This window comes from Capricornis sumatraensis, chromosome 11 (genome assembly GCF_032405125.1).
Source record: "Capricornis sumatraensis isolate serow.1 chromosome 11, serow.2, whole genome shotgun sequence".
Taxonomy (NCBI): Eukaryota; Metazoa; Chordata; class Mammalia; order Artiodactyla; family Bovidae; genus Capricornis; species Capricornis sumatraensis.
Genome location: NC_091079.1, coordinates 20,044,594 through 20,071,504, shown reverse-complemented (window position 1 = coordinate 20,071,504; position 26,911 = coordinate 20,044,594). Strand labels below are relative to the sequence as shown.

Genomic DNA, 26,911 nt, shown 5'->3' with positions numbered 1-26,911 from the left:
CCAGTCACTTGTCAGCAGGGCTTGGGGTGAATTCTGTGAGGAGAGAAGCAGAAGGGAAGGATCCAGGACAGACCTGTGGTTTGCCTTCGCCCGGCCGCCTGCCCACCCTTCGTCCTAGCGGGCCGCTGCTCCCCATGCTCAGCGAGGTGGCACAGCCCTTTGGGCAGGGCTGCCTGTTGTGGGCCCTGCCATGTCTGCTCCTAGCAGGTATTTGTTCTGGATAGTCAATGCACTCATCTAGAAGTTCATTCATACAAGAACTAAATCTATTTACAAGTCCTAGAACTCTGTTCAGCAAGGCTGCCAGTTACAAGACCAACCTGTAAAAATCAAGAGTGTTTCTCCCCGTCAGTGGTGACCAGCTAGAAAGTACCGAAAAAAAAAAAGGTGTTTACAATAACAACAGAAACTTAATTGTAAAGTATCTGGGAATTAACCTAGCGAAGAATGCCTAAGATCTCTGTGGAGAAAAAGTTTACAACTTGGGAAAAAAGTGAGGAAAAAAAGAGAGATGGAGTATTATTTACTTAATACAAAGTGATGGCCTGAAACTAAAAACTGTAATCTGTGGGGAGGGGGGCGGGGTTTAAAAGGGGAATATTTGTGGAAAAGCTGAGAAGCTAGAAAAGTGTGCTCTTTCCTTTTCTTAGTGCTTTCCATTCACGTCTTGTTTTTCTGTTGATTTTAGGGTGTTTTTTTTTCATATTGGTCTGTAGCAGTTATTTACAGTCTTGTGTCATGTATGTAGATATTTGTTTCTGTTTTGTTGTTATCTGTGGCTCTGTTTATGATTTTTTTTTGCCATGGAACATTAGTTAAGTTTTAAAAGCCATCATTTATCTTTCTTTATACAGTCCAGGTTTTGCTGTACTTATAAAAGTATACTTCCAATTCTGCAGTGAGTTTTTAGGTTCTCTCACTTCCTCTATGGAGAAGGCAATGGCACCCCACTGCAGTACTCTTGCCTGGAAAATCCCATGGATGGAGGAGCCTGGTAGGCTGCAGTCCATGGGGTCGCTAAGAGTCGGATAGGACTGAGCAACTTCACTTTCACTTTTCACTTTCATGCATTGGAGAAGGAAATGGCAACCCACTCCAGTGTTCTTGCCTGGAGAATCCCAGAGATGGGGGAGCCTGGTGGGCTGCCGTCTATGGGGTCACACAGAGTTGGACACGACTGAAGTGACTTAGCAGCAGCAGCAGCGTTTCCCCTGTACTGTTTAATCATCTGGAGTGTATTTTAGAGGAAGAGTGAAAAGCTAGTTTTATCTTTTCTCAAGGTGACTGCCCTCGTCACTAGTTATCTCTCTGATCTATCACCTTTTAATCGATCACTGCAAACCTTAGCACCTGGACTCAGCAGCGGTTTGTGCTCCAGTCACTGTGGAGTTCTGAGCACCTCACGCATCTTCCGCAGGCTCCCTGGGGTGGGCCAGAGTGTCTGCTTCCAAGCTGCTCGCTCGCTGGCCCCAGGCCCTGGTGGGAGGTGCTCCGTGGGTCACTGAGTGACCCCGGGAGCAGGCAGCAGGGCCCTGGGGACCTGGAGCCAGCCTGGTGGCTCTGCCTGCATCTGCTCCACCTGCTCCGGTCCCCTGGGAACTGGCAGGGCCAGGCTGAGGTGGCGCCTGTGGCCCCTGCACCACGTCTCCCTCCTGGTTGGGATGCTGGGCTTTCCCAAGGGTCCCCTCAGAGCCCTGCAGGTCCTTTCTTGTGACCTTGGGGGCCGAGTGGGGACGGGGACGCCACCCAAAGCTCAGCCCCAGAGTGTTGCCCACAGAGGTGCAGTGGGGCCCAGGGGCACAGCTGCATGCAACCTCTGCCTGCACCCCTGCCAGGGCAGCTCCCTTTCTTTCTCAGTTTGAATGGACAGACTCCAGCGCTTTCTGTGCTCACATGTGCTGCCGGAGAAAGTGGGGAGCTGTCCCCTTCCTCATCAGGAAGTGTGTCTGGGGAGTTTGTTCACCTGGCTGCCAGTGGGTAGGGTGGGGCGTAGGAGGAGGGCCAGCTGTGCATCACTCAGGGCCTGAGAGCATGTCTGGGCGCAGGCAGGGGTTCCTCACCCAGGTGAGCGCGCCCAAGGACCTGCAGCTTCCTGGAAGCTTGAGATGTCCCTCTCCAGCCCCACCAGCCGCTGATTGTCTTCTGTCCTGGACAGATCTGCGTGCCTGTGGAGTCATCCAGCCCGCTGGTGATGAGCAACCAGAAGGAGGTGCTGCGCTGCTTCACGGTGCTGGGTATGCAGGCGGAGCCCTTGGTCTCATCAGGGGGCTCACCGCCCTGAGCATCTGTCCTCCTCGCTGGGCCTGGGGGGGTGCAGGCAACCAGCAGGGAGCAAGACAGTCTTGATGAGCACTTGCCCGCAGCCTGCTACTCGCCGGACCGCCTGCTGGCCTTCCTGCTGCCCAAGCTGGACACCAGCAACGAGAGGACCCGTGTGGGCACCCTGCAGGTCCTGAGGCACGTCATCAACGCAGCGGGTGAGTGCCTTGTGGAACGGAGATGGGATAGGCCTGCCTTGTCCATCTTTGGGATGAAAAGGAGCATTTTGCTTTGAGTTCTTGAAATACTTTCCCCAACTTTCTATTTCGCAAAATTCCCTGCTTTTTGAAGAGTTGCAGCAGTGGTGCTCGCCTGCCTGCCAGCAGGTTGTCCGTCTCTGATGTTTGCCCTCGGCAGGGGCTGTAGTCGGCGGGCCGTGGCGCCTCGGCATGGGAGGCTGGTGGCTGAGTCCTGCCGACCCCCCCCACCTGCAGCCATCCGCGGCAGCGGCCCCTCAGTGTGGAGGCCTGGCCATGGGCACAGCTCACTCCGCTGTCTCTTAGACATGGACCTTGGGAAGAGTGGAGGCCAGTTCTGTGGAAAGTCCCTGGTTTCCATGTGTCTGAAGATTTCCTCACAACTGGATAGGAGAGTTCATGTTTCTTGCTTTTAAGCAGTTTTAATCAGCAATAAGCCTGAATGGTTTTCACACCTGAATTTGTGTGTGTGTGTGTGTGTGAGTCTTGGTTGCTTAACAGTGGCTGTGACCACAGCAGGCCTTCAGGTTGGAGCCAGGAGCAGGGAGTGGTGCTAAGATTCTGATGACCCTGAAGGTGCCCTCACCCCACATTAACCTGGGACCCCTGACTCAGCTCTGCTGCCCTGAACTTCTAACCTCCTCACTTCTTAATTGGATAAAATAATGTCATTTGCTGAAAAAAGTCATTTTTCCCTCAGAGAGAGATAGGTGGGCCTGTGCTTAGGTGGTCTTCTCCTCCCCCCATGCAGAGGGCCGCAATGAGGCCAGAGCCCCGCAGCACATGCTGCCCGGCCTCTGCCCATCGGCAGACAGGCTGAGCCCCCTGTTGGTTTCTTGCAGCTGCTCAGATGGAAGTTAAGAAACCCTTCATTCTTTCCTCCATGAAGCTCCCTCTTCTGGACACCAACAACAAGGTAGGTCAGTGGGCAGTGCACAGCGGCAGGCGGTACGGCCACCGCTGACAGGCAGCTGCCGCCTCAGCACACCAGGCCTCGGCAGGCGCGTGCAGGCCTGGGTGTCTGCTGAGCTGCTTGTCTGGGCCCCCGGCTTCCTCCTGATGCGTTAACCAGGTGTGAAGCTAGGAAGCAGTCCTCAAGACCACCCTGGGGCTTGATCGTTCTCTAGAAGAACTCCCAGAACTCAACAGCCGTTATACCAAAAAGACCTACGTGAGCATCAGCCACAGAGACGCTCATGGGGCGGCCTGGGCTCTCACTTGGAGCCCCCGTCCTGGCCCTGTGGAGCCGTGGGCAGCGCTGTGCTGGCTCACATGGAGGGCTGCCCAGGGAATCCCCAGCCTTGTGTCGGGGGTCTCTTGTCAGACCTCCATCATACAGATCTTGGCATCCAGCCCTTTGGGTGGCCTGATGCCCCACCCGAGTCACAGGGCTAGACGACTTGGTGCAGCAGAAGCCCCAGGGAACAGGAGCTTGGACTCCAGCAGGATATCCATAGCTTGGTGGTGACCCCAGAGCTGAGGGCCCTCCCTGCTTGGGCTCAGGGGCAGCGGGTCCCCTTCCTGCAGCTGCCCCAGCCTTTGTGCTCATCCTGCACCCCATTCTTGGGGACCATCTGTGAGAGTCCCAGAAGCTACTGGAATGGAGCCCAAACTACTGAGGCTGCATCTGTTTCAGGGCTCCTGTGCCCTGTGCCACCCTCAGAGGGGCCCAATGCCTGCCCGCTGTGTCGGTGGCCAGAAGCACCCAGCCTAAGGGCCTCAGGCTGCCACATGGCTCAGTCCCTCCAGACCCATCAGCTCATGGTCACTCGGGACACATGTGCGACCTGGGATCTGGAGAGGAGAGGTGTGACCAGGACAGGGGGAGAGTCCCAGAGAGGGGTGCTGGGCTGGGGGAAGGCGGGAGATGTGGGCAGAGGGTGGGTGAGATGCCGGCCCCTGCTGGCTGTCGTGCTGCGGCCAGCACTCCTCTGAAGCCCCTTCCTGCGCCCCCTGCTCTGGGCAGGTGAAGCGGGCAGTGGTGCAGATGGTCAGCGCCATGGCCCACCACGGCTACCTGGAGCAGCCTGGCGGCAAGGCCATGGTCGAATACATCGTGCAGCAGTGCGCTCTGCCCCCCGAGGCTGAGGTAAGGCACGCCGTCCCTCTGCTCCATCATTGCGTGTTGTCTCTGGACCTGTGGTTTGTCGTCTGACTGCTGAGTGGCGCTCTGGGGGTGTGCTAGTCTGCTAGCTGCGTGGCAGGTGTGAATAAAGCATCCGTGAAAGAGAGGGTGCAGGTTTCTGCAGGGCTTGCGTTTGTCCCCCTGTGTAAGCAGCTGCTGTGAGACGCTGAGATGTTTGATTTCATAAGAAGCTTTCAGGTGGTTTTTGAAAGTAGCTGTGCCATCTTGTGGCCCCAGCAGCAGCTCTGTTGGTACGTGAGGTAAGGTCAGTGCTGTGTGTCTCATTTTCTAGCTACTGTGATAGGCTAGCATCATGCCTGTGACCAGTGATATTGGCATCCGCGTGTCTACATGCCTGCTCACAGCTTTTACCTGCTTTGCAGTTGGGCTGTTCCCTTTCTTCTTCTTCAGGACAGAAGTGCTCTTCATATATTTTAGATGCAAGTCCCTTATCAGATTTATGGTTTATAAATATTTTCTGACAAATCTGTTGCATCGTAGGTATTTATTTTCTTAACATTGTATTTCAAAAAGCAAAAGTGCTAATATTTTAGAAGTCCACGTTATTGGGCTTTTATTTATAGCTCTTGCTTCTGGGGTTGTAACTAGTAAATCCTTTCTTTACTCAAAGTCACAAAGGTGTTCCCCCATGTTTGCTTCTAGAAGTTTTACACAAGGTCTGTGTTCCATCTTGCATTCCTTTTGTTCACCGTGAGGTGTGGGTTCAGGCTCCGTACTTTGCGTGTGGGTATCCTGCTGTCCCGGCACCGCTCACTGTAAAGACGCTTCTCCCCACATGGACCAGCTGCCTTTGCCTGGACGTCAAGAACCCAGTGGCTTGGATGTTTATAATTTTCTAGGTGATTAGCCTTTTGTGGCTATTGTGGGCTTGTAATTTTATTGCATTGAATCTGGCCAGGTGTATTTCTGCTTCTAAGTGTTTCTTGAGATTTTCTATTTGGCCTAATAGGCAGTCAGGCGTTCAACGTCCTTTGTGTGTATCTGGTATAAAGTTTTCTCTATATTTTTAGAGCATGCTCTAAAACTTGCTATTCAGGCCCTAAACATCTCTATTTTTTTCTTCTCGATCTTTAATTTCTTGGTGAGAGGTGCCAAATGTCTCCAACAGTCATTACGGTTTTCCCACTTTTGCTTTGTTTTCAGTGTTTGCTTTTCGGTATTTCAAAACATGAATTGAAGACTCAGCATTTAGACAGTAGAGTCCTTTTTTGCCCAGAAGACTCCAGGGAGCTGGGCTCTGGAGCACTGACTCCTTGGGTTTGAGAGAAACCACTGGCCCATGGGGCAGCAGGGCTCGTCTGTGTTCTTGGTGGGAATGGCACTTTCTCAGGCAGTGACTGTGTCCACAAGGACAGAATACCACCTGTGAGGATGTGGTTAGCGGCTCTCAGGAAATGCTGACGGTTTTTCTAGTCTGGACGCTGGAGGTTGGCCCGGGGAGCTGGCTTTTTGGGACGATTTTAGTGGAGAGCGAGTGTCCAGCCAGTGACCAGAGATGGTCCCCTCCCTAGGGGTTGGGCAGGGCCTGTCATCCTTCTGTTCAGGCCGTGTCCTCAGGGCCAGAGCCTGCAACTGGTGACCTGCAGAGCAGAGTGCACAGCATCCTGCCCTCCCACCCCCAGACTCAGAAGCCGGGTGCGGACAGTGAGGCCCTGGCGGCCGACAGCGTGCGGGCCATCAGCGTCAGCACCCTCTACCTGGTCAGCACCACCGTGGACAGGATGGGCGAGGTGAGCACCCCTGCCCTGGGGGACCCGCCAGCCTGCTCCTGACCCCTTGGTGTCTGGGAGCAGGTGTGGGGAGGCCGTGGGTACAAGGAGGCTGCAGTGCAGGGAGGCTGTGCTGCGAGTCCGGGCTCCTACACACCCTGCACTGCCCCCAGGTCCTCTGGCCGTACCTGCTTGAGTTCCTGGTCCCCATTCGCTTCACCGGGGCGCTGAGCCCGCTCTGCAGGAGCCTTGTGCACTTGGCCCAGAAGAGGCAGGAGGCGGGGGCCCATGCCCCCCTCATCCAGTACAACGGCAATGGTGTGCCCCTGCCCCAGCCCAGCCCTTCCCCCTTGCCCCCCAAGGGGGCAGCCCTGAGTGCTGTGGTCTGTCTCCCTGCAGTGCACCTCCCGTCTCCCTACGCCATCACCACCAGACTCCTGGTAAGCAGCTGCTCAGGCCTCAGTGGCTTCTCCTCCCAGCCAGGTGGCCTCAGTGCCCACTCTGAGGGGTGTCAGCGGGGGGTGGACACTCCCCTAGTCCCTGTTGCCCCACCTTCATGCTGTCACTGCCCCGGGAAGGACCATCAGGCACTCCAGGACGGATTTGGGGAGCTGTGTCTCTGGGGCCTCCTTGACCCGACCTGGGTGTCCATGCTCGGCCTCAGGTGGAGCACTGTGGCCCAGGACGCTGGTGGAGACCCCAACTCTGCCTTCTGCAGGTCGTGTCTTCCAATCCCTATGTGGGGGACGGTCGCGGAGCAGCCTCGCTGCGCCTCCTGAGTGTCTTGCATCAGGATATCCACCCGGCCCTGGGTCAGCGGTGGGCGACCGCCATCCCCCTGCTGCTGGAGCACCTGGACGGTGAGGCCCAGGGGTGGGCGCTGCCGCTCCTCCTCTGACCCCGACTGTTGCCTGTTGGCATCAAGGGTGGCCACTGGAGACCAGGGTTTTAAAAGTTGGAAGAAATTGCCTTTGCTGTTGTTCAGGAAAGGGCCTGGAGAGTGGGCTGGAAAGATGCTCCTTGTCTGGTGTCACCCGCGAGCTCACTGGATGTGGGCCCTTTCTTCCTCTATCCTGGAGCCGAAGGGGCCTGGGCCTGGTGGAGGGGACTCTGAGCTCTCCACTGCTGTCCGCCAGGCTGAGCGAGTGACTGGTCATTTCAGAATACAGTGAAGAAACCCTGCCACAGGAGGAGTGGGAAGAAAAGCTGCTGATGGTAAGAGAAGAGGAGGAGACGAGAGTTAGCCTGCTTTGGGCACAGGCCCTTTTCTGGCCTGGGTGGGGAGGGCTGGGACAGTGGGTGCTGGGGGCACTGTACCTCCCAGAGTGGTAGTGCTTGCCTTGACCTGGTGGTGGGGGGGAGGGGCGGAGGGACAGGCGGGTGTCTCTGGGGTGAGGACTGCGTGCTGCAATGGGGTCATATCATAGGGGCTGCTCTGGCCAGAGAGCCCTCTGTCCTGTCCCCTGCTTGGTTGAGGCCCCAGTGCCCCATGTGCTGCACGCCTGAGCACCCAGAATTTCTGTCTCGGCTTCAAAGTTACCTACGGCCATTCAGAGCTATGGCACAGGACCTGTGGTCACCGCCTGTGGCACCTGGGGCTTTGGGTTCTCCCCTAGTCTGGCCAGTGAGAGGCCGAGCCCGCCCTCATTGGTAGAGTTCCTGCCCACAGTTTCTCCGGGATTCCCTGGCTGTCGTGTCTGACAACACCTGGGTCTGCCAGCTGACCCTGGAAATGTGCAAGCAGCTACCCAACTACAACGGGATGCCCCTGGAGAAGGTGCACGGGAAGAGGAGCCCCAGGAGGAAGGGAGGGGGAAGGGAAGCCCCAGGAGGAGCTCCCCCAGGAGGAGGTGCAGGAGGACACACCGCCAGCAGTGCCGTGGGCATGGCCCTCGATCCTGTCCCCTGATTCCGTCTCTTGCTCCCTGAGCCTGTCTGATGGCCACTGTGGTCCTGGCAGGACCTGGAACAGAAGGCTGTGGGCTGACGGCTGGAGACGCAGGGCTCCGCGCCCACCTGCTGCTCTTCAGAGAGTGCGCAGAGCACGTCTGGCCCTTGCAGTGGTGTGTCTGTTTGGTGGTGCAGGCACTCAGAGTGCCCCGCTAGGGGCATCCCTCCACTGGAGAGCTGGCACCACCCCTTTTCTGGCTTTGTTGCAGAACTTCCTGTACAGATGTGTCGGGACCACCCTGGGTGCCGCTTCAAGTAAGGAGGTGGTGAGGAAGCACCTGCAGGAGCTGCTGGAGATGGCCAGATACCAGGAGGAGAGGGAGCGTGAGGTGGCTGCCCCCCCAGCGTGTGTGTGTGTGCGCGTGCCTCCCCATCCCACCTTGCCCAGGTGTGAGTGCACCTGTGCCTCCCCAGGGCCTTGCCTGTTGCTTTGGGATCTGTGCCATCTCCCACCTGGATGACACCCTGGCCCAGCTGGAAGACTTTGTGAAGTCAGACGTGCTCAGAAAATCTGCCGGCATTTTCAGCATTTTTAAGGTAGCGAGGTCAGGCTGACAGCTGAGTGGGAGGCCTGGGGTGGGCTGGCCCGGGGTTTTGTCTTAGCTGCAGTGCCAGCATGCTGAGGTTCGGTAGGGCAGATGGTGTTGGTCCTAGAGCTTCCTGGGCTCTATGCTCTGCAGGCCGGGGTGGGGCAGGGAGCTGGCTTCCAGTCTCTGCTTCCTCATGAGTGGGGCTGCCGTGTGTGGGCTCTCTCCCACATTGGGGTTGGGGGCAATGAACCAGCTCTGGGCAGCAGGATGGGAGCAGCCCCTTCCTGTCCCACCACTGGTTTGTGTGTCGTCTGCCCCCTGGTGGCCGGTGGGGGCTGCATGCAGGCTGAAGCCCGTTGTGGGGGAGCACCTGCGCTGTCTGCTCCTCCCCTAGCCCGTCTCCCTGGACCAGGGTTACCAGTGCCGGGGTCTCGGGCTGGTGTAGTGTGAACAGGGCCCTAGGACAGAGGGGCCCTGGGCAGCCACCCAAGCGAAGACGGGGACCCCACCTGGCCCTTTGGTTGCTCTCAGCCCCCAGCCCCTCCTCCTGCTTGCCCCTCCCACTGTGGTCCCCCCTGCATCCTTTCCCCTCTGACGCTTGGTCCCCAACAGGCCCCAGACTCCTCGGTCAAGTGGCATCTTCCTTCAGACTGGCTCTGCCGTTCTTTGGCACCTGGGGTCGCAGGGCGCGGCTCCTGCTGGGGGTGAGATTGTCACAGGGCTCTGACTTCTCAGGATCGGAGCGAGAGTGAGGCCGACAGAGTGAGGAGTGCGCTGATTCTGTGCTACGGGCACGTGGCGGCCCGGGCCCCGCGCGAGCTGCTGCTGGCCAGGGTGGAGGCAGACGTGTTTCGGAACATGTCCCAGTGCTTCAGCACCAAGGTGGGCGTCTGGGTGTCTCAGAGGCTTGGGGCGGGGCGCTGCCTCAGAAGCCTCTTACGTAACTTGTCTCACTTCTATCGTCCAGGTTCTGGGGATAAAGGTAGAGACCAAGGTACAGTGTGTGGGGCCTGAGCTCTCTCCTCTGTCTGGGCTGGCCGGGGTGGCAGCGGGGCGCTCCTGGGGCGTCCTAGTCTCAGTTCAAGCAAGGCCTGCAGGATGGGCCTCTAGGGCCTAGCAGCTCCTGCCCTGGCCCAGGCCCCGGAGGTGGGGGCGACGGAGGGGAGGTGGTGGCTCCCAGGCTGGGCGGGGTCCTCAGCATGCCCCTCTCCTGCCTCCACTCCATCTCTGCCAGCGCCTGGTCAGGGGAGTTCTGCAGCCAAGACGGCAGCCTCTACCTCACTAACACACCTCCCTTGTGGACTCTGGCACTAACCTGGGAACCTTCTCTGGGAGCGGCCGGACTGTCCCCTTGAAGAGCAGACCCCCAACACCCTGGGTCTCTTGGGGTCTCTGGGCCAGGGCTGTTTTGTGACCTCTCTCTCTGACTCAGCCCTTTAGAGCTGGGGGCCAGCCCTCTGCTGGGGCTCTCCCAGGGCAGCAGCATCCCCTCCACCTGGGGGAGGCAGCTGGATGGTGTGTGGCAAGCCTGCAGTCATCTGCCCGGGGTTGTGACCCCGGGACCCCCAGGTCGGGCCCACAGCCAAGAGCCTTCCTTCGCAGACCCACCTTGGCCCACGTGGAGGACTGGCTGAGAGCCTATAGACTGGAGGGGAGTCCATGTCTGGCTTGCAGGAGAGTGGCCGGCGGCCTGGCCTCGCCGCTCTGGGTGGCCCCCTCCCATCAGGCTCAGCCCGTGAGCCTCGGGCCTTGGCGGCTCCCGCAGCCCAGTTGTCCTTGCAGGACCCGGCCCTGAGACTGAGCCTGGTCCAGAGTGTGTGCATGGCCACCCAGGCCATCTGCAGCAGCGCCCACGGCGGCTCCTTCCACCTCTCAAGGAAGGCGGAGCTGGTGGCGCAGATGGTGGTGAGTGTGGGCGGGCTGGGGAGGACCGAGCCCCCGGGTTGTGGGGCCTGACCTGGGGGCAAGCTGGAGCTTCGGCCAAGGGCTGCCCTGCGGCTTCTCTCCCAGGAGTTCATCAAAGCAGAGCCCCCAGACTCTCTGAGGACGCCCATTCGGAAGAAGGCCATGCTAGCCTGCATGTACCTGGTGTATCCTTTCCTTGCAGAGGGGGTGGGGTGCGGCTGTAGGGGGCCCTCTGCATGAGCGCTGGGCCTTAACTGGTGGCTCAGTACCCTGGAGCCGGCCCTGGAGGAGCAGGTGCAGGCGGACCTGATTCACAGCTGCCTGCACAGTGTCATGGCCGTGCTGCCTGAACCAGAGGAGGGGGACAGCCTCCAGGAGCTATCAGTGGCCCCCACGGTGGCCCTGTCCAGGGGTGGGGGGTCACAGCAGGACTGGCAGCTTCTCTTCTTCCAGTCCCTGTACCTGGACACCATGCAGGCCCTCAAGGACTTGCTGACGAGCCTCCTTCAGCGGAACATGACACCCCAGGGTCTGCAGGTCATGGTGGAGGTGTGTGGCGGGCCGTGGCGCTCTGTGCAAGTTGGGGGTGGCCTGTGAGCCAGTGGGCAGGGCCCCTCTGGCCTGGGGGGTATGCAGACGGGTGCAGTCTGAGCAGATGGGGCTCGGAGCTCGATCTCTCTGCTCCCCCATCATGGGGTCCGGACAGAGAGACCCTGAGGTGCCCCAAATGGGCGCTCCTGACCCTCTGAGGCCATCATGTTGGTGGGTGGGTGGCTGTGGGCTGGGGCAGGACCGACCCATGTCTGGGAACACCATGTCCTTGCATGGGCATGCCTAGAGATTCCACCAGGGGTGGCCATGGCTGTGAGCCAGGCCAGCAGGACAGAATGAGAGGGTGGGGAAGGCGCTGCCCAGGGGGCCCACTCTGACCTGGCACGCTGGCCCCCGTGCCCAGAGGGTGGCCTGGCAGGGAGGCTGCCCCAAGCTGCACCTATTGAAGCCCCTTCTTCCTCAGCACCTGAGCCCGTGGATCAAGTCCCCGAAGGGCCACGAGCGGGTGCGGGCGCTTGGCCTGAGTGCCTGCCTGCTGCAGTTCTTCCTAGAACACCTGCAGATCAGCGTGAGTGCCCCAGGGCGGCCTGCGCAGTCCCTCCTCGGCCGCATGCCCTTCCCTTTGCCCAGGGCCACACCGTGGGGCCCTCGCATCTCCCACTGCCCAGTGCTGCGAGCGGCACTGCCCTCTCCTGGGCTGTGGACAGAGGACCACAAGGGTCAGCAAGTGTCCTCAGGGCTGGCCACTCAGCATCGAACCTGATGGGCAGCCTCATCCTTGGGAGCCCGCCCGACTCAGGGAAGGGTGATGGGGACCCCCATGTGAGAGGAGGAGCGGAGGGTGTTGGAGGCAGAAGCCACAGCTTGGGCCAAGGTAGGGACTTGTGAACTCCTGAAGACAGCACTATTAGTTGGAGCGGTAGGAAGGAGCGCCTCCCAGAGCCGCACGGTTACTTTGCATTTTAGTATTTGTTGGGGTTCAGCAGCTCCTCTTCCCTTGTTAGAACTTCACAGTTGTTCTTACGAGGCTGTCACTCTGCTGGCTTTAGGGTAGACTGGTGTGGTCCTCCCATGCTCCCACGTGGCCTTGACAGGAGTGTACCAAGGGCTCCTGTGCTGATAACGGTGGACCTGGCCACCCCAGCCCCCGGCCCTAGCAGAGGCACGGTCTGTCCCTGCTGTCTCCACTGTACATAATCATTTACTTATTGTGATAGGCAGGAGAACTGGACTTCTGGATACTTAGGAACTGGTAGGAACTGGGTAGTTTATAAGGAATAAGATCCCTCTGTGACTCTGAATGAGTGTTTAGTTAATTCTCTGCTCTTCAGACACACAGCCACAGCCATCCACAAAGGCCATGAGTTCGGCCTTTCTCACCATTTCAACACCTGCTGGCTTGTGCTGCTGACCGCAGGAAGGTGGATACTGGTGGTGGCCCCAAGCCGTTAACTCAAGCGAGATGCTCGTTGGTTGGCAGTGTTTATTTTTCGTGTGTGTTCAAGCATCGTCTGTTGGCTGGCTTAGACAGCTTTTCCCACCCAGGTTCTCCATGGCCTGTTTTTCACATAACCCTGGTCCAACCAGAGTTCACTTTTTGTTCGTGACAAGACAGGGTTCTGCCCTTGTGGAGAGGAATGCAGCTGGTGGCCCCCAACCCCCATCCAGCCTCCCCTGGGTTTCGGGAGGAGTAGTAGCCTGGAGCCCCACACCCTCAAGAGCCCGTGTCGGGCAGGGTGCGTGGTGGCACCTTCCAGGGAGGCCACTCGTGTGTGGGCTGTGTGTTGGGGGTAGGTAGCTGATGTCCCCCGATTTGGGGCATAGGAAGCAAGGCCCTTTGCTCAGAGTATGGTTGAGAGGCTCTGTATTCGAGGAGAGCAGGAAAGGCTCTGAAGAGCAGGCCCAGTCCCCATGGGGATGAAAGGGCTTGTGTAGCACCCCTTGGCTTTTGGGACAGGAATTCCCATGTATCTGAGGAGTGACCAGAAGCTGGCCATGCCCTGTCCACACCCCTGCTTGCCCAGCTCTTGTCCCTCTTGGGACCCACCCTGGGGTGGGGGAGGGCTGCCCTCTGGTCACAGGCCTGCCCATAATCTGGGTCCAGGGGGTGCAGGTAGCTGCCCACCCCAGTGACTCCTGAGCCCCAGTGCCATCTCTGGCTATCTGCCCCCAGCGTCCCCACAGCACCCCTGCATCTGCCTCTCCAGGCCCTGGTGCCCTTCCACAACCTGGGCCTCCTCGTTGGCCTCTTCTCCCCACGGTGTGCCGACCTCTGGCCTGCCACTCGCCGAGAGGCTGTGAGCTGCGTCCACTCCCTGCTGTACCTGCAGCTGGGCTATGAGGGTGAGCCCCCCTGGCTGGGCAGCAGTGTGTGTGTGTTGGGGGGATGAGGGAGCAGAGGCTGGACCTCTGGTGGCCAGGGAAGGCCTGTGCCCACCCCACGTGCCCTTCCGCCTTTCAGGCTTCTCGCGAGACTACCGGGATGACGTGGCTGAGCAGCTCCTCAGCCTCAAGGATGGCCTGGTGCACCCTGACCCTGCCATTCTCTTCCACACCTGCCACAGCATCGCCCAGGTACCTGCCAGTGGCTGCTGCAGCAGCTCCTTGCATGTATGGGCTCTGTGGGTGCCAGCTGGGCAGGCAGGCAGGTCTTATCAGAGCTTCATGTCCAGCACCAGCCCGCCCTTCCTGCACGTGCTGGGCCCACCCTCTGGGGCCCAGTAGGGGGTGGCAGGAGCTCAGCTTCTGGCTCCATGAGGTTGAGAAAGCTGCCCTAGCCCACCCAGTGACTCCCAAGCCAGGGCAGTGCTTCTGTTCCACTTGGTGACTAGAAATGGCCCTCAGGGGTCTGGAGGCTTTCTCTCCTGCTGAAGATGAAAGGGAAGGGGGTCAGCAGGCCCCTTTGTGGGGGTCAGGGGGCTCAGACATTGAGAAACAAAGACAGCCCAAGGGGAGCGAGAACTTCATGTTTGGGGTCAGACTTTCTAAATATTCATCCACTTCTGTGATTTTATTTCTTCTCTGTACAGAGTTTATCTGCCCTAACTTCTGGTTGCTCTCTGTTATGTGGAGGGAGGCCAGGGACCCTCCTCTGTTGCTGGGAGGAGCTGAGGGTGCTTTGGAGCCTCCAAGGCTGGGCAGTCCAGGGTAGAGCATGCCCCCATCTGCCCTTGACTCTGTACTCTAGAGAGGCTGCACACCAGGACACTCCTAGCCTACCCTGTTGGTCAGGAGGATCCTCCGAGAGGGTGCTGACCTGGGCGCTGCAGATGCCCAGTGACCTCCTTCCAGGGGCCTGGAGACCATGGGCGGCACCTAGACCTGGCTTCAGTCTGGGGAGGGGTCCTGGGTGTGGGCCACACCCACCTGGCACTGGCAGAAGCTCTAAAGGCTTTAAGGGCCTATAAGAGGGTGGGAAAGGCTGGAGCAGGGGTTTGAGAGGGGCCAGTCCTTCCCTGAGAAGCTGAGTCCCTGGGATGCCACCCCCCGAAGGTGTGCTGACGCCCTCCTCTCTGTTTCTGACACAACTGTCCTCCTAGATTATCGCCAAGCGCCTCCCACCAGATCAGCTCATCAGCCTCTTGCTAACCTTGTTTGAGGGCCTGGGAGATCCCGACAAGAACTGCTCGCGAGCCGCCACTGTCATGATCAACTGCTTGCTGAAGGAGCGGGGCAACATGCTGCAGGAGAAGGTGGGCCTGGGGGCGGGGCCAGGCTTGGGCAGGGTGGGGCCGCCTGGGCCCAGGCAAGAGGCAGGGTGGGCAGGGCCTGGCCTAGAGCTCCCTGCGGGCATGGTGTGGGCGTGGTCATGTCCAGAGGGTCTGCCAAGAGTGCCGGTGGGCAGGCCTGGTAACCTGGGGCTGTCCACCCAACTCCCTGCTCTGTGGACCTTTGGCCCTCAGCACTCTGCGCTTCTCCCTGTGGGCCTGATGGGATAAATCTTCCTCTTCTCTTTGAAGACTGAACTAAGCGAAGGTAACTGCTCAGAATGTAAAGGTAGAAGAGGCAATTGAAAGGGAAAGGCCAGTGCTAGGGTCTGTGATTGGGCCCTGAGCCAGCACGGGCTGAGTGCCCTGCTCACATTGCTGGTGAGGACAGGGGTCCACAGGGTCACCAGGTGCTGGCACAGAGGCTTCCGCGGCAGGTCCAGCCCAGAGCAGAGGTGCCCGGGACACTCAGATCCTGCCCTATCCACCATCCCATCATCACCTTTGAGGCCTTCTGGCCATGAGCTCACGTGGTGGCCCACGTGGTCCCCAAACATGGTTGCCAGCCACCCTGACAGATGTGCTCAGGTCCTGAGGCCTGAACAGGCTCCAAAGCTCAGGTGACTGCTAGATTATTGCTAGATTCACGGTGGCCCATGAATCCTATGAATTAGATGACCCAGCAGGTGGGGTCCCATATGCTTGGACAAAGATTTAAGCTCCCTATTAAAGTGAAGCATAGCAACAGAAAAGGGGGGTTGTGCTAAGTGTACAGCCTTGGGGTTCATAGACAGGAGCAGAGACCCCACCAACCCCAGAGCCCCTGGCACCCCAGCTGGCCCCACAGGGTGCCACAAGCTCTCTGCAGCACAGAGCAGGGCTTGGGGTGCACCTTGTGTATCAGGCGCCTCACGTCTGGCCTGCATGGCTGTCGTCTGTGGGACAGCGTGTGTCTGCCAGGCCTGGCCATGTCGGTCGCCCCATCACTCCCTCACCTGCCCACCTCAGCGAGCGCTGGGCAGTTCCCAGTCTGAACACGAGTGCTGCTGGAGTCGGGCTTCTTTGGACCTGAGGGTGCATTTCGGTTGGAGACATGCCCAGGAAAGTGACTGGGGCCGCAGGAGAGGCCTTTGTGCCGCTGTCCCAGGGCTGTCAGACAGGGGCTGACAGCTCTGATGGGGAGCTGTCCCAGCTCCTTCATGCACGTTTCTCTGTGGCTTATGAACTGGAACACTCGCACGTTTCCTGGCTGCTCAGATCTCCTCCATGAGAAGAGTGATCTTGGCCATTTTCTTCCGGGTGGTCTGTGCTTTTCTTACTGGTTTGCAGAAGTACTTTGTATGTTCTGGGTACAAGTCCTGTATTGGATGGGTCCCTCACAGGTGTTTTCTGGGGGGAGGTGGAGCAGGAGCTGCCAGTGGAAAAGCCCTGTGTAGAGGGGCCACCTGCTGAGGCGGGGGTGGGGGTGTGTGTAGTGTGGTGCCAGTGGGAAATGTGTGCCACCATGGGACCCCAGCCAGGGCCTGAGGGTGTGGGGCGGGGAGTGGAAGGAGGATAGAGGAGGGTGTGACTGCAAGCGATGGTCAGGGGTTGACGGGCCAAGGTTCGGGTTTTGCACTGAGTGGGGCTCCTGGGTCAGCTCTGAGTGGTAGAAAGGTAGCCTGGTGGCTCTGTGTAGGGGGAGGAGGACAGGCCGGACTGCAGGCTGTGGCCACTGGTGGTCCTGGTGTCTGTATATATATGCACACGTTTTGTTCATTCGTACCTTTGCCAGTGGACACTTGGTGTGCTTCCTTCTCTTGGCTGTTGTGAGCCATGCTGCTGTAAACATGGGTGAAAGGCATATCTCTTCAGGATCCTATTTTGTTTTGGGTAAACATCTGGAAGTGGAATTGCAGGTTATGAGCAACCTAGATAGTATATTCAAAAGCAGGGACATTACTTTGCCAACTAAGGTCCGTCTAGTCAAGGCTATGGTTTTTCCAGTAGTCATGTATGGATGTGAGAGTTGGACTGTGGAGAAGGCTGAGCACTGAAGAATGGATGCTTTTGAACTGTGGTGTTGGAGAAGACTCTTGAGAGTCCCTTGGACTGCAAGGAGATCCAACCAGTCCATTCTGAAGGAGATCAGCCCTGGGATTTCTTTGGAAGAAATGATGCTAAAGCTGAAACTCCAGTACTTTGGCCACCTCATGCGAAGAGTTGACTGATTGGAAAAGACTCTGATGCTGGGAGGGATTGGGGGCAGGAGGAGAAGGGGACGACCGAGGATGAGATGGCTGGATGGCATCACTGACTCAATGGACGCGAATCTGAGTGAACTCCGGGATTTGGTGATGGACAGGGAGGCCTGGCGTGCTGCGATTCATGGGGTCGCAAAGAGTCAGACATGACTGAGTGACTGAACTGAACTGATGGTGATTCTATTTTGAATTTTCAGAGGAACTGCTGTACTGTTTTCCTAGTGACTGCACCAGTTTACATTCCCACCAGCAGGGCACGGGGGTTCTGGCCAGTGTTTGTCAATGCCTGTGTTTTTAATAGTGGCCACCCTGATGTGTGTGAAGCAGCGTGTCATACTGGTTTCAACTTGCGCTTCCTCTGCAGTGTGATGTGGATATGCTTGCCGGCCATTTGTTTGTCTTCTTCAGAGAAGTCCACATCCCTGCCCATTTCCAGATCAGGTTATTGGATTCGATATCATTTTGGAACTGTGAAGAAGTGAAGTGAAGTCGCTCAGTCGTGTCCGACTCTTTGTGATCCCATGGACTGTAGCCTCCCAGGCTCCTCTGTCCATGGGATTCTCCAGGCAATAGAACTGGAGTGGATTGCCATTTCCTTCTCCAGCAGATCTTTCTGACCCAGGGATCGAACCCTGGTCTCCCACATTGTAGACAGATGCTTTTACTGTCTGAGCCAACTGTAGATGCTGCTTGTACTCTGAAATTAACACGCTACCAGATACATGACTGGCAGGTGTTTTTGCGTAGGTTGTCTTCTCCCTCGGTCGCGTCTTTTGCTGCAGCTCCATATGCGGTGCTTTGAGGCTCATTTCTGAGGAGTCATTACCAAATCTAGTGTCCCGAAGATTTCTGTTTTTCTCTAGGAGTTTACTAAAAGTAGTTTTGAGTCCTGCCCATCCTGGATAAATCAGGGTGCCTCTCCCGGGGCCCATGTGCTGAGCCGGCTGCTGGCCTCCAGAGCTGCCAGGCTGTCTCCTCCAGCTCAGCCTGGAGACCCGCTCAGCACACCCACCCCAGGGCGGTGTCCCTGCTTCACACTTCCAACCTGTCTGCAGCAGGCCCTCTCCAGCTCACGTGGCAGGGACACTGGCATTGCCGCCATTGGTACCATTTCCTTTCTTGCCCTGAGAGCCTGCTGGGGGACCCCCAAAGACACCTAGACAGTTGGACTTGAGTTTCTCTGACACCAAATCAGAAAAAGGGGTCCTAGTTGGTGACCCGTGACCAGGCTGACCCCTGCCCCAACACACCAGGATGGTCAGGTGGGCGCAGACAGAACTGGGGGTCAAGGGCAGAGGGACGTGGCAGGAACGAACAGCTGCCTCCCAACGTGCGGGCGTGGGAAGCAGTGCCGCTCCACAGAGATGGCCGGCAGACCTGAGGCGGAGGGTGCCCCAGCCCAGTGGTTCCTCCTGGGCATGTGCCTGGGTGAGGCAGCCGTGTCCACAAGAACCTGTGCAGGTTAAGAAAGGGGTCCCCATGAAGGGGGTTCCCAGTCTGGAGCTGCGGGTGTGGGCTGCTAAGGGCGAATGTGGAGCAGCCCAGCAGGCCTGAGGTGTGGTGGGCAGGGTGGGCCCCGCTCACCAGTTCCAGGAAGCCGAGAACCCAGTGTGGACGCAGCCAGAGCCGCCACACCTGAGCGCTGGAGTGCCATCACAGCTCCAGAGAGTCAGGTCCAAGCTGCTCTTGGTGCTCATGGGTATCGCTGCTGAGAAACAGAAGCAAAGACAACAGAGACAGATGAGCTGAGGCAGTGTCTCAGACCGACACCCAAGGGAGCAAAAGGAAACAGGGAAAAAATTACATGCAGAAATTTGAAATGCAGTAAAATATACATATAGGCAGTTATTTTTCAGTGGACTTTGAGAACCTGGAGTGAGGGACAGGCCTCCGCAGGGCGCACCCACAAAAACTGCACCAGTGCCAGCCAGTCAGGCCTGGGGTCTTCTGGGGAGCCCTGCCCCTCACGGCCGGGAAAGAGTCCAGGAGACTGGAGTGAGCCATGCTCCTTGCCCCAGAGACGGTGTGGCCCGCTCCAGTGGCACTGTGGATGGGACGATCACAGCCCATCTACCCGCTAATGTCACTGGGCCCACGCCAACGGCCGACTGCTTCCCACTCCCGCACATTGGGAGGCAGCTGTTCATTCCTGCCCCGTCCCTCTGCCCTTGACCCCCAGTTCTGTCTGCGCCCACCTGACCATCCTGGTGTGTTGGGGCAGGGGTCAGCCTGGTCACGGGTCACCAACTAGGACCCCTTTTTCTGATTTGGTGTCATAGAAACTCAAGTCCGACTGTCCAGGTGTCCACCCTCCTGCCAGGCACCCTGAGCGGGCTCAGTGTGGCAGCAGCCGGCTGGTCAGGGAGGTGCAGCTGGACGGGCCCAGGGTCAGGGCTGATGGGCGGAGCCACAGCAAAGAGGTCCAGGTCCTTAGAAGGTCTTCAGCCTTCTGGACTCACGGTCATAGAAAGAGAAGGACTTGGTTATGTTTACAAATCCTTTGAGAACTGTGGTGACAGAGCCCCTCCCTCAGGCTGGCCACATGTGTGCCTGGATTTCCCCGCTGCCCCTGTTCCCGCTGTGGATGTGGGTCCCGTCAGAGCTTGGCGGGCCCTTCCCTCTGCTCCTGGGCCCGGGGCCCCTGGCAGGTCCTCAGCCAGCCCTGCCCTGGGGTGGAGCCCACGACTGCCAGCTGCCCCGAACCAGGGGGCCCTGTCCCTGGGGCTGTGGCCAGCGCTCTGTCATCAACTTTTGCCTCACACCAGGGCACTTCCTAGCTGTTTAGCCTGGACGGTGCGGGGCGGCACCCCGTTGGCTCGGGCCGCTGGGTGCCCTTGCTGCCCATCTGCTGCTGCTCAGCCGCCACGGCTGGAAAGCCCGCCCCTCCCAGCCAAGCCCGCGGCCTGGGAGGAGGGACGGAGCACTTTCTGGTGAGCAGTGGGCAGCTGTGTCTTGCCTGCAGGGGTCGAGGCAGGGTCACCCTGTGAGCCTCAGCACTCACCCCCGTGGCCTTGCCCTCCCACTCTGCCCCCTCAGGTTGTGTGTGTGTGTCTGTCTGTCCTGGCACCTCCCGCCAGCAGACCCCTCTTGGGTTCCTCTCCCTTTCCGCATGGACTCTGGGGCCGTGAATCAACTCCCTCGGCCCTGAGGGCTCTGGCTCCTGTCCTTCATCAGGGCTGACAGCAAGGAGTCCCAGCGTCCCTTGGCGGGGCGTGGTGCTGGCCTCCCTAGCCCCAGGGATTGGCGCCCACGGGGGCATGTCCTGCCGCTGGCCTGACCGCCGCCTGCCCACAGGTGCCCGAGATTGTGAGCGTGCTGCGCTCGAAGATGCAGGAGACCCGAGAGGAGCACGTCCTACAGGCTGCACAGCACAGCGTGTTTGTCCTGGCCGCCCACCACCGCGCCGCTGTGGTGTCCAGCCTTCTGGGCAGCCCCCTGCCCTTTGACAGGTACCTGGTGCCCACCCACCTGCAGGGATGGATGGGGCTCCATGCTCTGGTGTCCCCCCCACCTGACCAAGTATTTATGGGCCCCCTAATCCTGTGTGTGGGAGCCTGGAGGCCCTGGCACTGAGCTGGGTGGAGATGGCTTGCTCTCATGGGCAGTGCTGACCAGTTCTATGGGGCTGGTGCTCTGCTGGGCTTCCACCATCATCCGTGAGCAGGACCCTGGGCCAGGGCCCTCCTTGAGCCAGGAAGGGTCTCCATCTGCCACAGACACCCCTGGCTCCCAAGGACACCACTGGCCCATCAGTTACACTCCAGTTGCCGTCCTGGGCTTCTCAGGGCAAGGCGTGTCCACACCTGGGCCTGTGCTGGACCCTGCAGGTCCCCAGTCCCTGGGGCCCTTGCTTCTGCGCTAAGGCCTCCAGGCAGCCTTTGTGCTGCTCCCAGTGCTTCCAGAGCTCAGGGCCCGCTGGGCATGCCTTTCTTTGGGTCCACGTGGTGGATGGAGGCAGCACCCGTGATCTGGAGACCCCCGTGCCAGGGGACAGGGAGGCAGCGCATCCTTCTCTGTGGCTGCGGCCTGAAGCGCCTGCACCTGCCCCAGATTGGGGCTCCCACGGCCTGCTTGTCTCTTGCTTAGACAGTGGGCACCGCTCCCCAGACACGGCAGTCCCGTTTGCCACTGCCCCTCCTGCCATCACTGTTGGCCTTTTTCCCCTTGTGCTCTAGAGGTCCCTTTCCCAGAATAAACAGCCCTCGATTGCTGATATGGTTGGGATTAAACCAACTGCCTATTTTTCTTCCCTTGGTCTTTTTTATCTTCCTCACTGTCTTTTTAGATTGACAGGGTCTTGTTGCAGTTTCACTTTTCACTCAGTTAGTTTGGAAGTTGCACCACGTTTACTCAACCGTCCCTCTCCGGGGCTGTTGCCGCGTTTGGAGCTTGAGCTCGGCACACGCCTCCCTTTAGTTGGAGTAAGAGGACGTGTCCTTTCTGGCTCCTTTGAGCCCAGCTGGGGCTGAGGCCGAGGGACACGCACTGGGTGTCCCTTGTTGATGGCGCTCTGCACCTTCTGGCAGAGAGGAGTCTGAGGCTTTCCGTTCTTAGTCCTGCCAGGGGGCTCCCTGGCTTCTCGAGCCTGAGTTAGTGTCTGTCGTCAGCTCTCCCAACTTTCAGCCTGTCTCTTCAGACACCGTCTCCCCTCTGCTTGTGAGATGCCACTCGAACGTGCACTCACCCCCACTGCCCTGCCCCTGACACCTCTGCTTCTGAACATCCGATGACCCTTCCCTGTGGGGTTCTGGGCAACTTCCTCCACTCGTCTTCCAGTTCACCATTTCTCTCTCCTGCCGTCTCCAGGCTGATGCCAAGTACATCACTGAGCACAGCGCTGCGTGTCTCATTTCTAAAGGGCTGTTGGTTCGCTTCCAAATGCACTCTCTGTTTAGAGTTTCTGGTTCTGGTTAGATCTCTGATGTCTGTCGCTTCTCCCTGTAAACGTACCACGCACCCACAGCCTGTGTAAATGCTGGGGCTGGGGCTGCTTGAGCCTCCTGCAGCCTCTGCCTGACCTCACCTGCATGCCTCTTTGGCCACGTGCTGCTCTTTGCTCAGGAGAAGTGACTCACAGGCATGCTAAGGGCTGGGGTGACAGTGTCTCCTCTAGGGAGCCCAGTGTCTGCTTCTGGCAGCTCCAGGGGACACCTCCCCACCACTGGGTCTCTGCTTACCATCAGGCTGCCTGGTTAGGACCCTGGGTTGGAGGAAGGGGTTACTCAGGGCCTGGAGTCAGGGTGCTGTTTGTGGCCTGGCTGGAGCCGAGGCCAGTGGGCATGCTGGGCTGTGGAGTCAGGGCCTCAGAGGGGTTGTTCTCCCGCCCCTCCAGCCACACCTGCACCCTGTGGCGAGCACTGGCCTTGGAGCCCGGCCTCGCTGCCCAGGTCTTGGGGCTGCTCCTGGAGAAGATAAGCAGGGACGTCCCGTTCAAGGAGAGCCGGGCCTTCCTGCTGAGCAGCACGCCGGACCGCGTGGCTACCCTGCTGCCCCTCGCGGTGAGTGGGGGCTGAGCCGGCACGCACCGCCCCCCTCTGCCCTCCCCCGCGGGCCCAGGAGGCGATGGGGGGCCACGTGGCCGCTGCCAGAGGGCCCCATGGGGAGCCTGGGTTGCGCCTTGCTGGCACCTGGCGGCTGATGGGAACCCTGGAGCCGGCGAGCTGTGAGCCCAGGCTCGTAAAGTCCCCACAGGTGTAGGCCCCCAAGGGAGCCCACTCTATTTCATCCTACGGGGAAAAAAATAAACCCAGCTTGGCAGCATTTCCACAGTGAAGCAGCTGCGAGAATTTCCTCCTGCTGAGGAGCCGAGAGCAGATGCTGGGAGCTGGTCCCCAAGGTGGCCATGCTGCCCTGGGCATGCCTTCTGCCCCATGGGCCAACCTGGACAGGGCTGGGCTCCTCATCTCACCCCCACGGCTACCCCTCCCAGGGCCCAAGACCTCGGGGGATGCGGGGTGCCTGCAAAGGAAGAGGGGCTGCGGGCTGGGTTTTGTCCCGGGTGCAGGGTCTAGCGTTCGCTGAGCTGCCCTGAGGGTAGGGGCAGAGGCTGAGGTGGCCCATCTGCAGGCCACCTGTGCACTGCACGAGGTCGCATCTGCCCCAGCGTCAGGGCCAGCGGTGCTGGAGCTCTACCCCCAGCTGTTTGTGGCACTGCTGCTGCGGGTCAGCTGCACCATGGGTGTCCAGCCGCCCCGGCACCTGCAGGCCAAGGAGAGGAGGAGCGCCAGCTCGGGCCTGGCCTCACGGAGCCTCGAGCCTTGCAGGTGAGGGGGCCTGGCCTAGCACCCCCAGGCCATGACAGTCAGCTACCGGAAGTAGCTTCCCAGGGGTGGGGGGTGGGGGGCCGGGCACCAGCTGACCCCGAGCTGCGCCTTTCCTGGGGAGTGCTTGGGGTCGGCAGGTTCCAAACCGGCCCACCCTGAGTGCAGTCTCAGCCACACTGACTGGGCCCCCACCTGCAGTTGGCCACGGCTCTGGCCCCAGCCCTGTAGGGTCACGGCTGCCACATGGGTGAGGTCTTGCTGGTTTGGAGCCGGGCCTGGTGCCACTGGCTGTGCCCGTGCCTTCCCCTTGGCTCTCAGTTGGGGGGTCTGGGGACAGGCTGGGGCCCCTTCAGCTCCTGCAAGAGCAGAGGGTCCACAGTGCTGCCCAGGGGAAGGGACACTGCTAGCAGGGAGCAGGCTGGGGGGCCCCTGGGCACATTTTCTAAGAGCACAGGAGGGTGTGCATGCATGTGCGTGCAAGGAGCAGAGCTGTGCCCTGCCTGTGCCAGCCAAGCTGCACCCACGTCTCCGCAGCTCCGCGGTGGATGCGCTGCAGGCCGTGCTTATCCGCAGCGGCAACGAGGACGTGGTGCAGCGCATGGAGCTGGACGGGGGCTGGCAGCTGCTCAAGACCTCCGCTGGGCACGAGGAGGGCGTCACCCGGCTGGCCAGGTGAGCAGGCAGTGCGTGGGGCAATGGGGAGTCCATGAGGGTAGCGGGTTCTGTAGGTGAGGTGGACCGGGAGCAGGGGGAAGGCCTCTGGTTGGGGGGGGCAGCGTGTCTGAGTGGAGGATGTGTGGGGGCAGCTGAGGGGCAGGGCTAGCAGGCCAGACGGTGCAGGGTGGGAGGCAGGCATGCTCCCCAGGCCCCCGGGCCTGGTGTGCTCAGGGCAGCCTGAGGCCCCAGCTCCTGCCCGCATGCCTCCTTCCCAGTGCCATGGCCAAGTTTGCAGGCCCCCGGCTGCCCCTGGTGATGAAGGTGCTCTTCGCCACACAGAGCAGCGTATATGAGGTCCAGAGGATCACCTCCACAGCCTTCCTGGCTGAGGTAGGAGGGCAGTGTGAAGTCCCCCCACAGGCAGGCCTGGGTGGGGCAGGGGAGCGACATTGAAAACCCACCCCAGACCAAGGCAGTGGGGGCCAGGGAGGGGCTGGGGTCAGGAGTCAGGGGAGGCTGAGGCAAGGCCAGGAGCCCAGCTTAGCCTGCTGGCCTCAGCCATGTCCCCTCAGTGACTGGGGACTGGTGCTGCCCGGTGCATTTGGGGTGGGGGTCAGCGCACCTCTGCCCCCAGCTGCTCAGCAGCAACGTGGTGAACGACCTGATGCTCCTGGAGTCGCTGCTGGACAACCTGATGGCACGGCAGAAGGACACGAGCGCCCGTGTACGGAGGCTGGTGCTCCGCGGCCTGGCCAACGTTGCCTTGGGCTCCCCAGATAAGGTGACCGTTGGGCAGCCCTCTGGGGCCCTGCTCCTGGGCAAGGGAGGGAGAGCAGAGCCACAGCTGGTGAGGAGACCCGGGGAGACCCAGCAGCCACAGGCTCGGAGGGTGGGCAGCTGGGCGTGGCATGGTCTGGGCACACAGGTGTGTATGGCCTCCCCAGGTACGGACCCACGGCCCCCAACTCCTGACGGCCATGATTGGTGGGCTGGACGACGGGGACGACCCACACAGCCTGGTGGCGCTGGAGGCCATGGTGGGCCTGGCAAGGCTGATGGACCTGGTGGACGCCTGGGACCTGCGTGCAGTGCTGCTGCACATTGCTGTCCGTATTCGGCCCTTCTTTGACAGTGTAGGCCCCCCGCCCCTGGCTGTTGCAGCCTGGTCCACTCTGCTCCTTGCTCCCCCTTCACTGCCCTGCGGTTGCCCGGGAAGCTGGGCTGGGAGGGCCATGTGACACTCGCTGTTGCGCAGGAAAGGATGGAGTTCCGCTCAGCGTCCATCCGCCTCTTTGGGCACCTCAACAAGGCCTGCCGTGGGGACTGCGAGGATGTCTTTCTGGAGCAGGTTGTGGGCGGCCTGGCGCCCCTTCTGCTGCACCTGCAGGACCCCCAGGCCCCCGTGGTCGCGGTGAGCAGTGCGGGGTATGGGTAGGCCTGGCCAACTCAGGGACTTGGGGCTCAGCGTGTGCCCTGCAGGCCTGCAGGTTCGCCTTGTGCATGTGCGGCCCCAACCTGGAGTGTGAGGAGCTGGCAGCTGTCTTCCAGAAGCACCTGCAGGAAGGCCGCGGCCTGCACTTTGGAGAGTTTCTCAATACCACCTGCAGGCACCTGGTGCGGGGCAGGGCTGGGCGGTGGGGCAGGGCCGGGCGGCGGGGCAGGGCCAGCCTGACCGCCTCTCTGCAGATGCGCCACTTCCCCGACCTGCTGGGCCGCTTGCTGAGCACCAGTCTGTTCTACTTCAAGAGCAGCTGGGAGGATGTCCGTGCTGCTGCCCCCATGCTCACAGGTGAGGGTGCCCCGGGCAGCCTCCCCACACCAACCTGGCCCCTGACCTTGGTCCCACCCCTGGCCCCCAAGTCCCCCCACTGGCCCCTGACTGCTGCCCCACCCCCACAGGGTTCTTGGTGCTGCACGTGGAGGCTGAGCAGCGGCCACAGGTGGACCTGGAGCAGCTCCTTGCGGGTAAGCCCCAGTCCTGCCAACCCTGCCCCACACAGCCAGGAACCCAGAGGGCCCCCGCCCCCCCAACATGCTGGGCTGCACTGACCCTGTGGGCACCAGGGGGGACTAAGTGATTTTCCTGGATTTCAAGGATTTTTTCCCTGTCACTGGTGACCTCATCGTCTCTAGTAATTCACGGAAACTTCTTAACTGTTCCAAAAGAGCTTAAAAAACACTAAAAAAGGAAAAACTATCTTTCCGTTGGCTCCTGAGCCCTCCCGGCAGAGGCCTGTCTTAGGAGGGCGGTGGGCGGGTGGCCCCACGCACAGGGTGGGGTGTCAGCCTCAGGGTCCTGGCCCCCAGGCTCCGCGCGCCTGGGGGGGGGGGCTGCCTCAGTCACAGCTGTTAGCGGGGTGTGGGCGGGATCTTGGGCTCAAGTCAGTTCTCCAAGGGCTGTGGCGGAGCCCCCAGCAGCGGCTCCTTGTCCCCCAGCGCTCCAGCTGCTGCTCAAGGACCCAGCCCCCGAGGTGCGTGCGAAGGCTGCGGAGACTCTGGGCCGCCTGGTGAAGTTCGCCTGATTCTGCCCCAACACCCAATACCGGCCTGGCCGGCCTGAGGGTCCAAGACAAGGTCCTAAGGAGTCCCCTGCCCACAGGCAGAGTGGGGAAGCCTTGGGCCCACACAGCAAGGGAGGGCTGGAACACAAGGGTGGTCAAGTCGCCAACCCCCGTCTTCCCAATAAAGCCATTTGCTGCTCAGCAGGTGACGTGGTGATGTGACCTGGCTTGT

The 26,911-nt window shown here is 60.0% G+C and overlaps 1 protein-coding gene across 6 annotated transcripts in view; it reads left to right on the top strand.

The window, feature by feature from the left end:
* Nucleotides 1-26,836, top strand: part of MROH1 (maestro heat like repeat family member 1) — a 51,428-nt gene extending 24,592 nt beyond the window's left edge. For 3 of the 6 annotated variants that reach the window (XM_068983265.1, XM_068983264.1, XM_068983263.1), the window contains 33 exons: nucleotides 2,156-2,234; nucleotides 2,364-2,477; nucleotides 3,359-3,432; nucleotides 4,483-4,605; nucleotides 6,285-6,392; nucleotides 6,545-6,689; nucleotides 6,771-6,811; nucleotides 7,090-7,231; nucleotides 7,534-7,586; nucleotides 8,041-8,148; nucleotides 8,531-8,650; nucleotides 8,736-8,858; nucleotides 9,587-9,733; nucleotides 9,819-9,845; nucleotides 10,634-10,756; nucleotides 10,862-10,941; nucleotides 11,023-11,305; nucleotides 11,772-11,876; nucleotides 13,516-13,651; nucleotides 13,770-13,882; nucleotides 14,848-15,000; nucleotides 20,553-20,707; nucleotides 22,591-22,756; nucleotides 23,325-23,521; nucleotides 24,056-24,193; nucleotides 24,454-24,568; nucleotides 24,813-24,959; nucleotides 25,123-25,311; nucleotides 25,434-25,589; nucleotides 25,658-25,792; nucleotides 25,865-25,967; nucleotides 26,078-26,143; nucleotides 26,615-26,836. In XM_068983265.1, the coding sequence (XP_068839366.1) occupies nucleotides 2,156-2,234; nucleotides 2,364-2,477; nucleotides 3,359-3,432; nucleotides 4,483-4,605; nucleotides 6,285-6,392; nucleotides 6,545-6,689; nucleotides 6,771-6,811; nucleotides 7,090-7,231; nucleotides 7,534-7,586; nucleotides 8,041-8,148; nucleotides 8,531-8,650; nucleotides 8,736-8,858; nucleotides 9,587-9,733; nucleotides 9,819-9,845; nucleotides 10,634-10,756; nucleotides 10,862-10,941; nucleotides 11,023-11,305; nucleotides 11,772-11,876; nucleotides 13,516-13,651; nucleotides 13,770-13,882; nucleotides 14,848-15,000; nucleotides 20,553-20,707; nucleotides 22,591-22,756; nucleotides 23,325-23,521; nucleotides 24,056-24,193; nucleotides 24,454-24,568; nucleotides 24,813-24,959; nucleotides 25,123-25,311; nucleotides 25,434-25,589; nucleotides 25,658-25,792; nucleotides 25,865-25,967; nucleotides 26,078-26,143; nucleotides 26,615-26,700 (4,050 nt within the window). In that variant the 3' untranslated portion in view covers nucleotides 26,701-26,836. Of the gene's footprint in view, nucleotides 1-2,155; nucleotides 2,235-2,363; nucleotides 2,478-3,358; nucleotides 3,433-4,482; nucleotides 4,606-6,284; nucleotides 6,393-6,544; nucleotides 6,690-6,770; nucleotides 6,812-7,089; nucleotides 7,232-7,533; nucleotides 7,587-8,040; nucleotides 8,149-8,530; nucleotides 8,651-8,735; nucleotides 8,859-9,586; nucleotides 9,734-9,818; nucleotides 9,846-10,633; nucleotides 10,757-10,861; nucleotides 10,942-11,022; nucleotides 11,306-11,771; nucleotides 11,877-13,515; nucleotides 13,652-13,769; nucleotides 13,883-14,847; nucleotides 15,001-20,552; nucleotides 20,708-22,590; nucleotides 22,757-23,324; nucleotides 23,522-24,055; nucleotides 24,194-24,453; nucleotides 24,569-24,812; nucleotides 25,026-25,103; nucleotides 25,312-25,433; nucleotides 25,590-25,657; nucleotides 25,793-25,864; nucleotides 25,968-26,077; nucleotides 26,144-26,614 lie in introns of those variants that run through there. The other 3 variants (XM_068983266.1, XM_068983267.1, XM_068983268.1) reach the window with 3 other exon arrangements.
* Nucleotides 26,837-26,911: the final 75 nt, after the last annotated feature.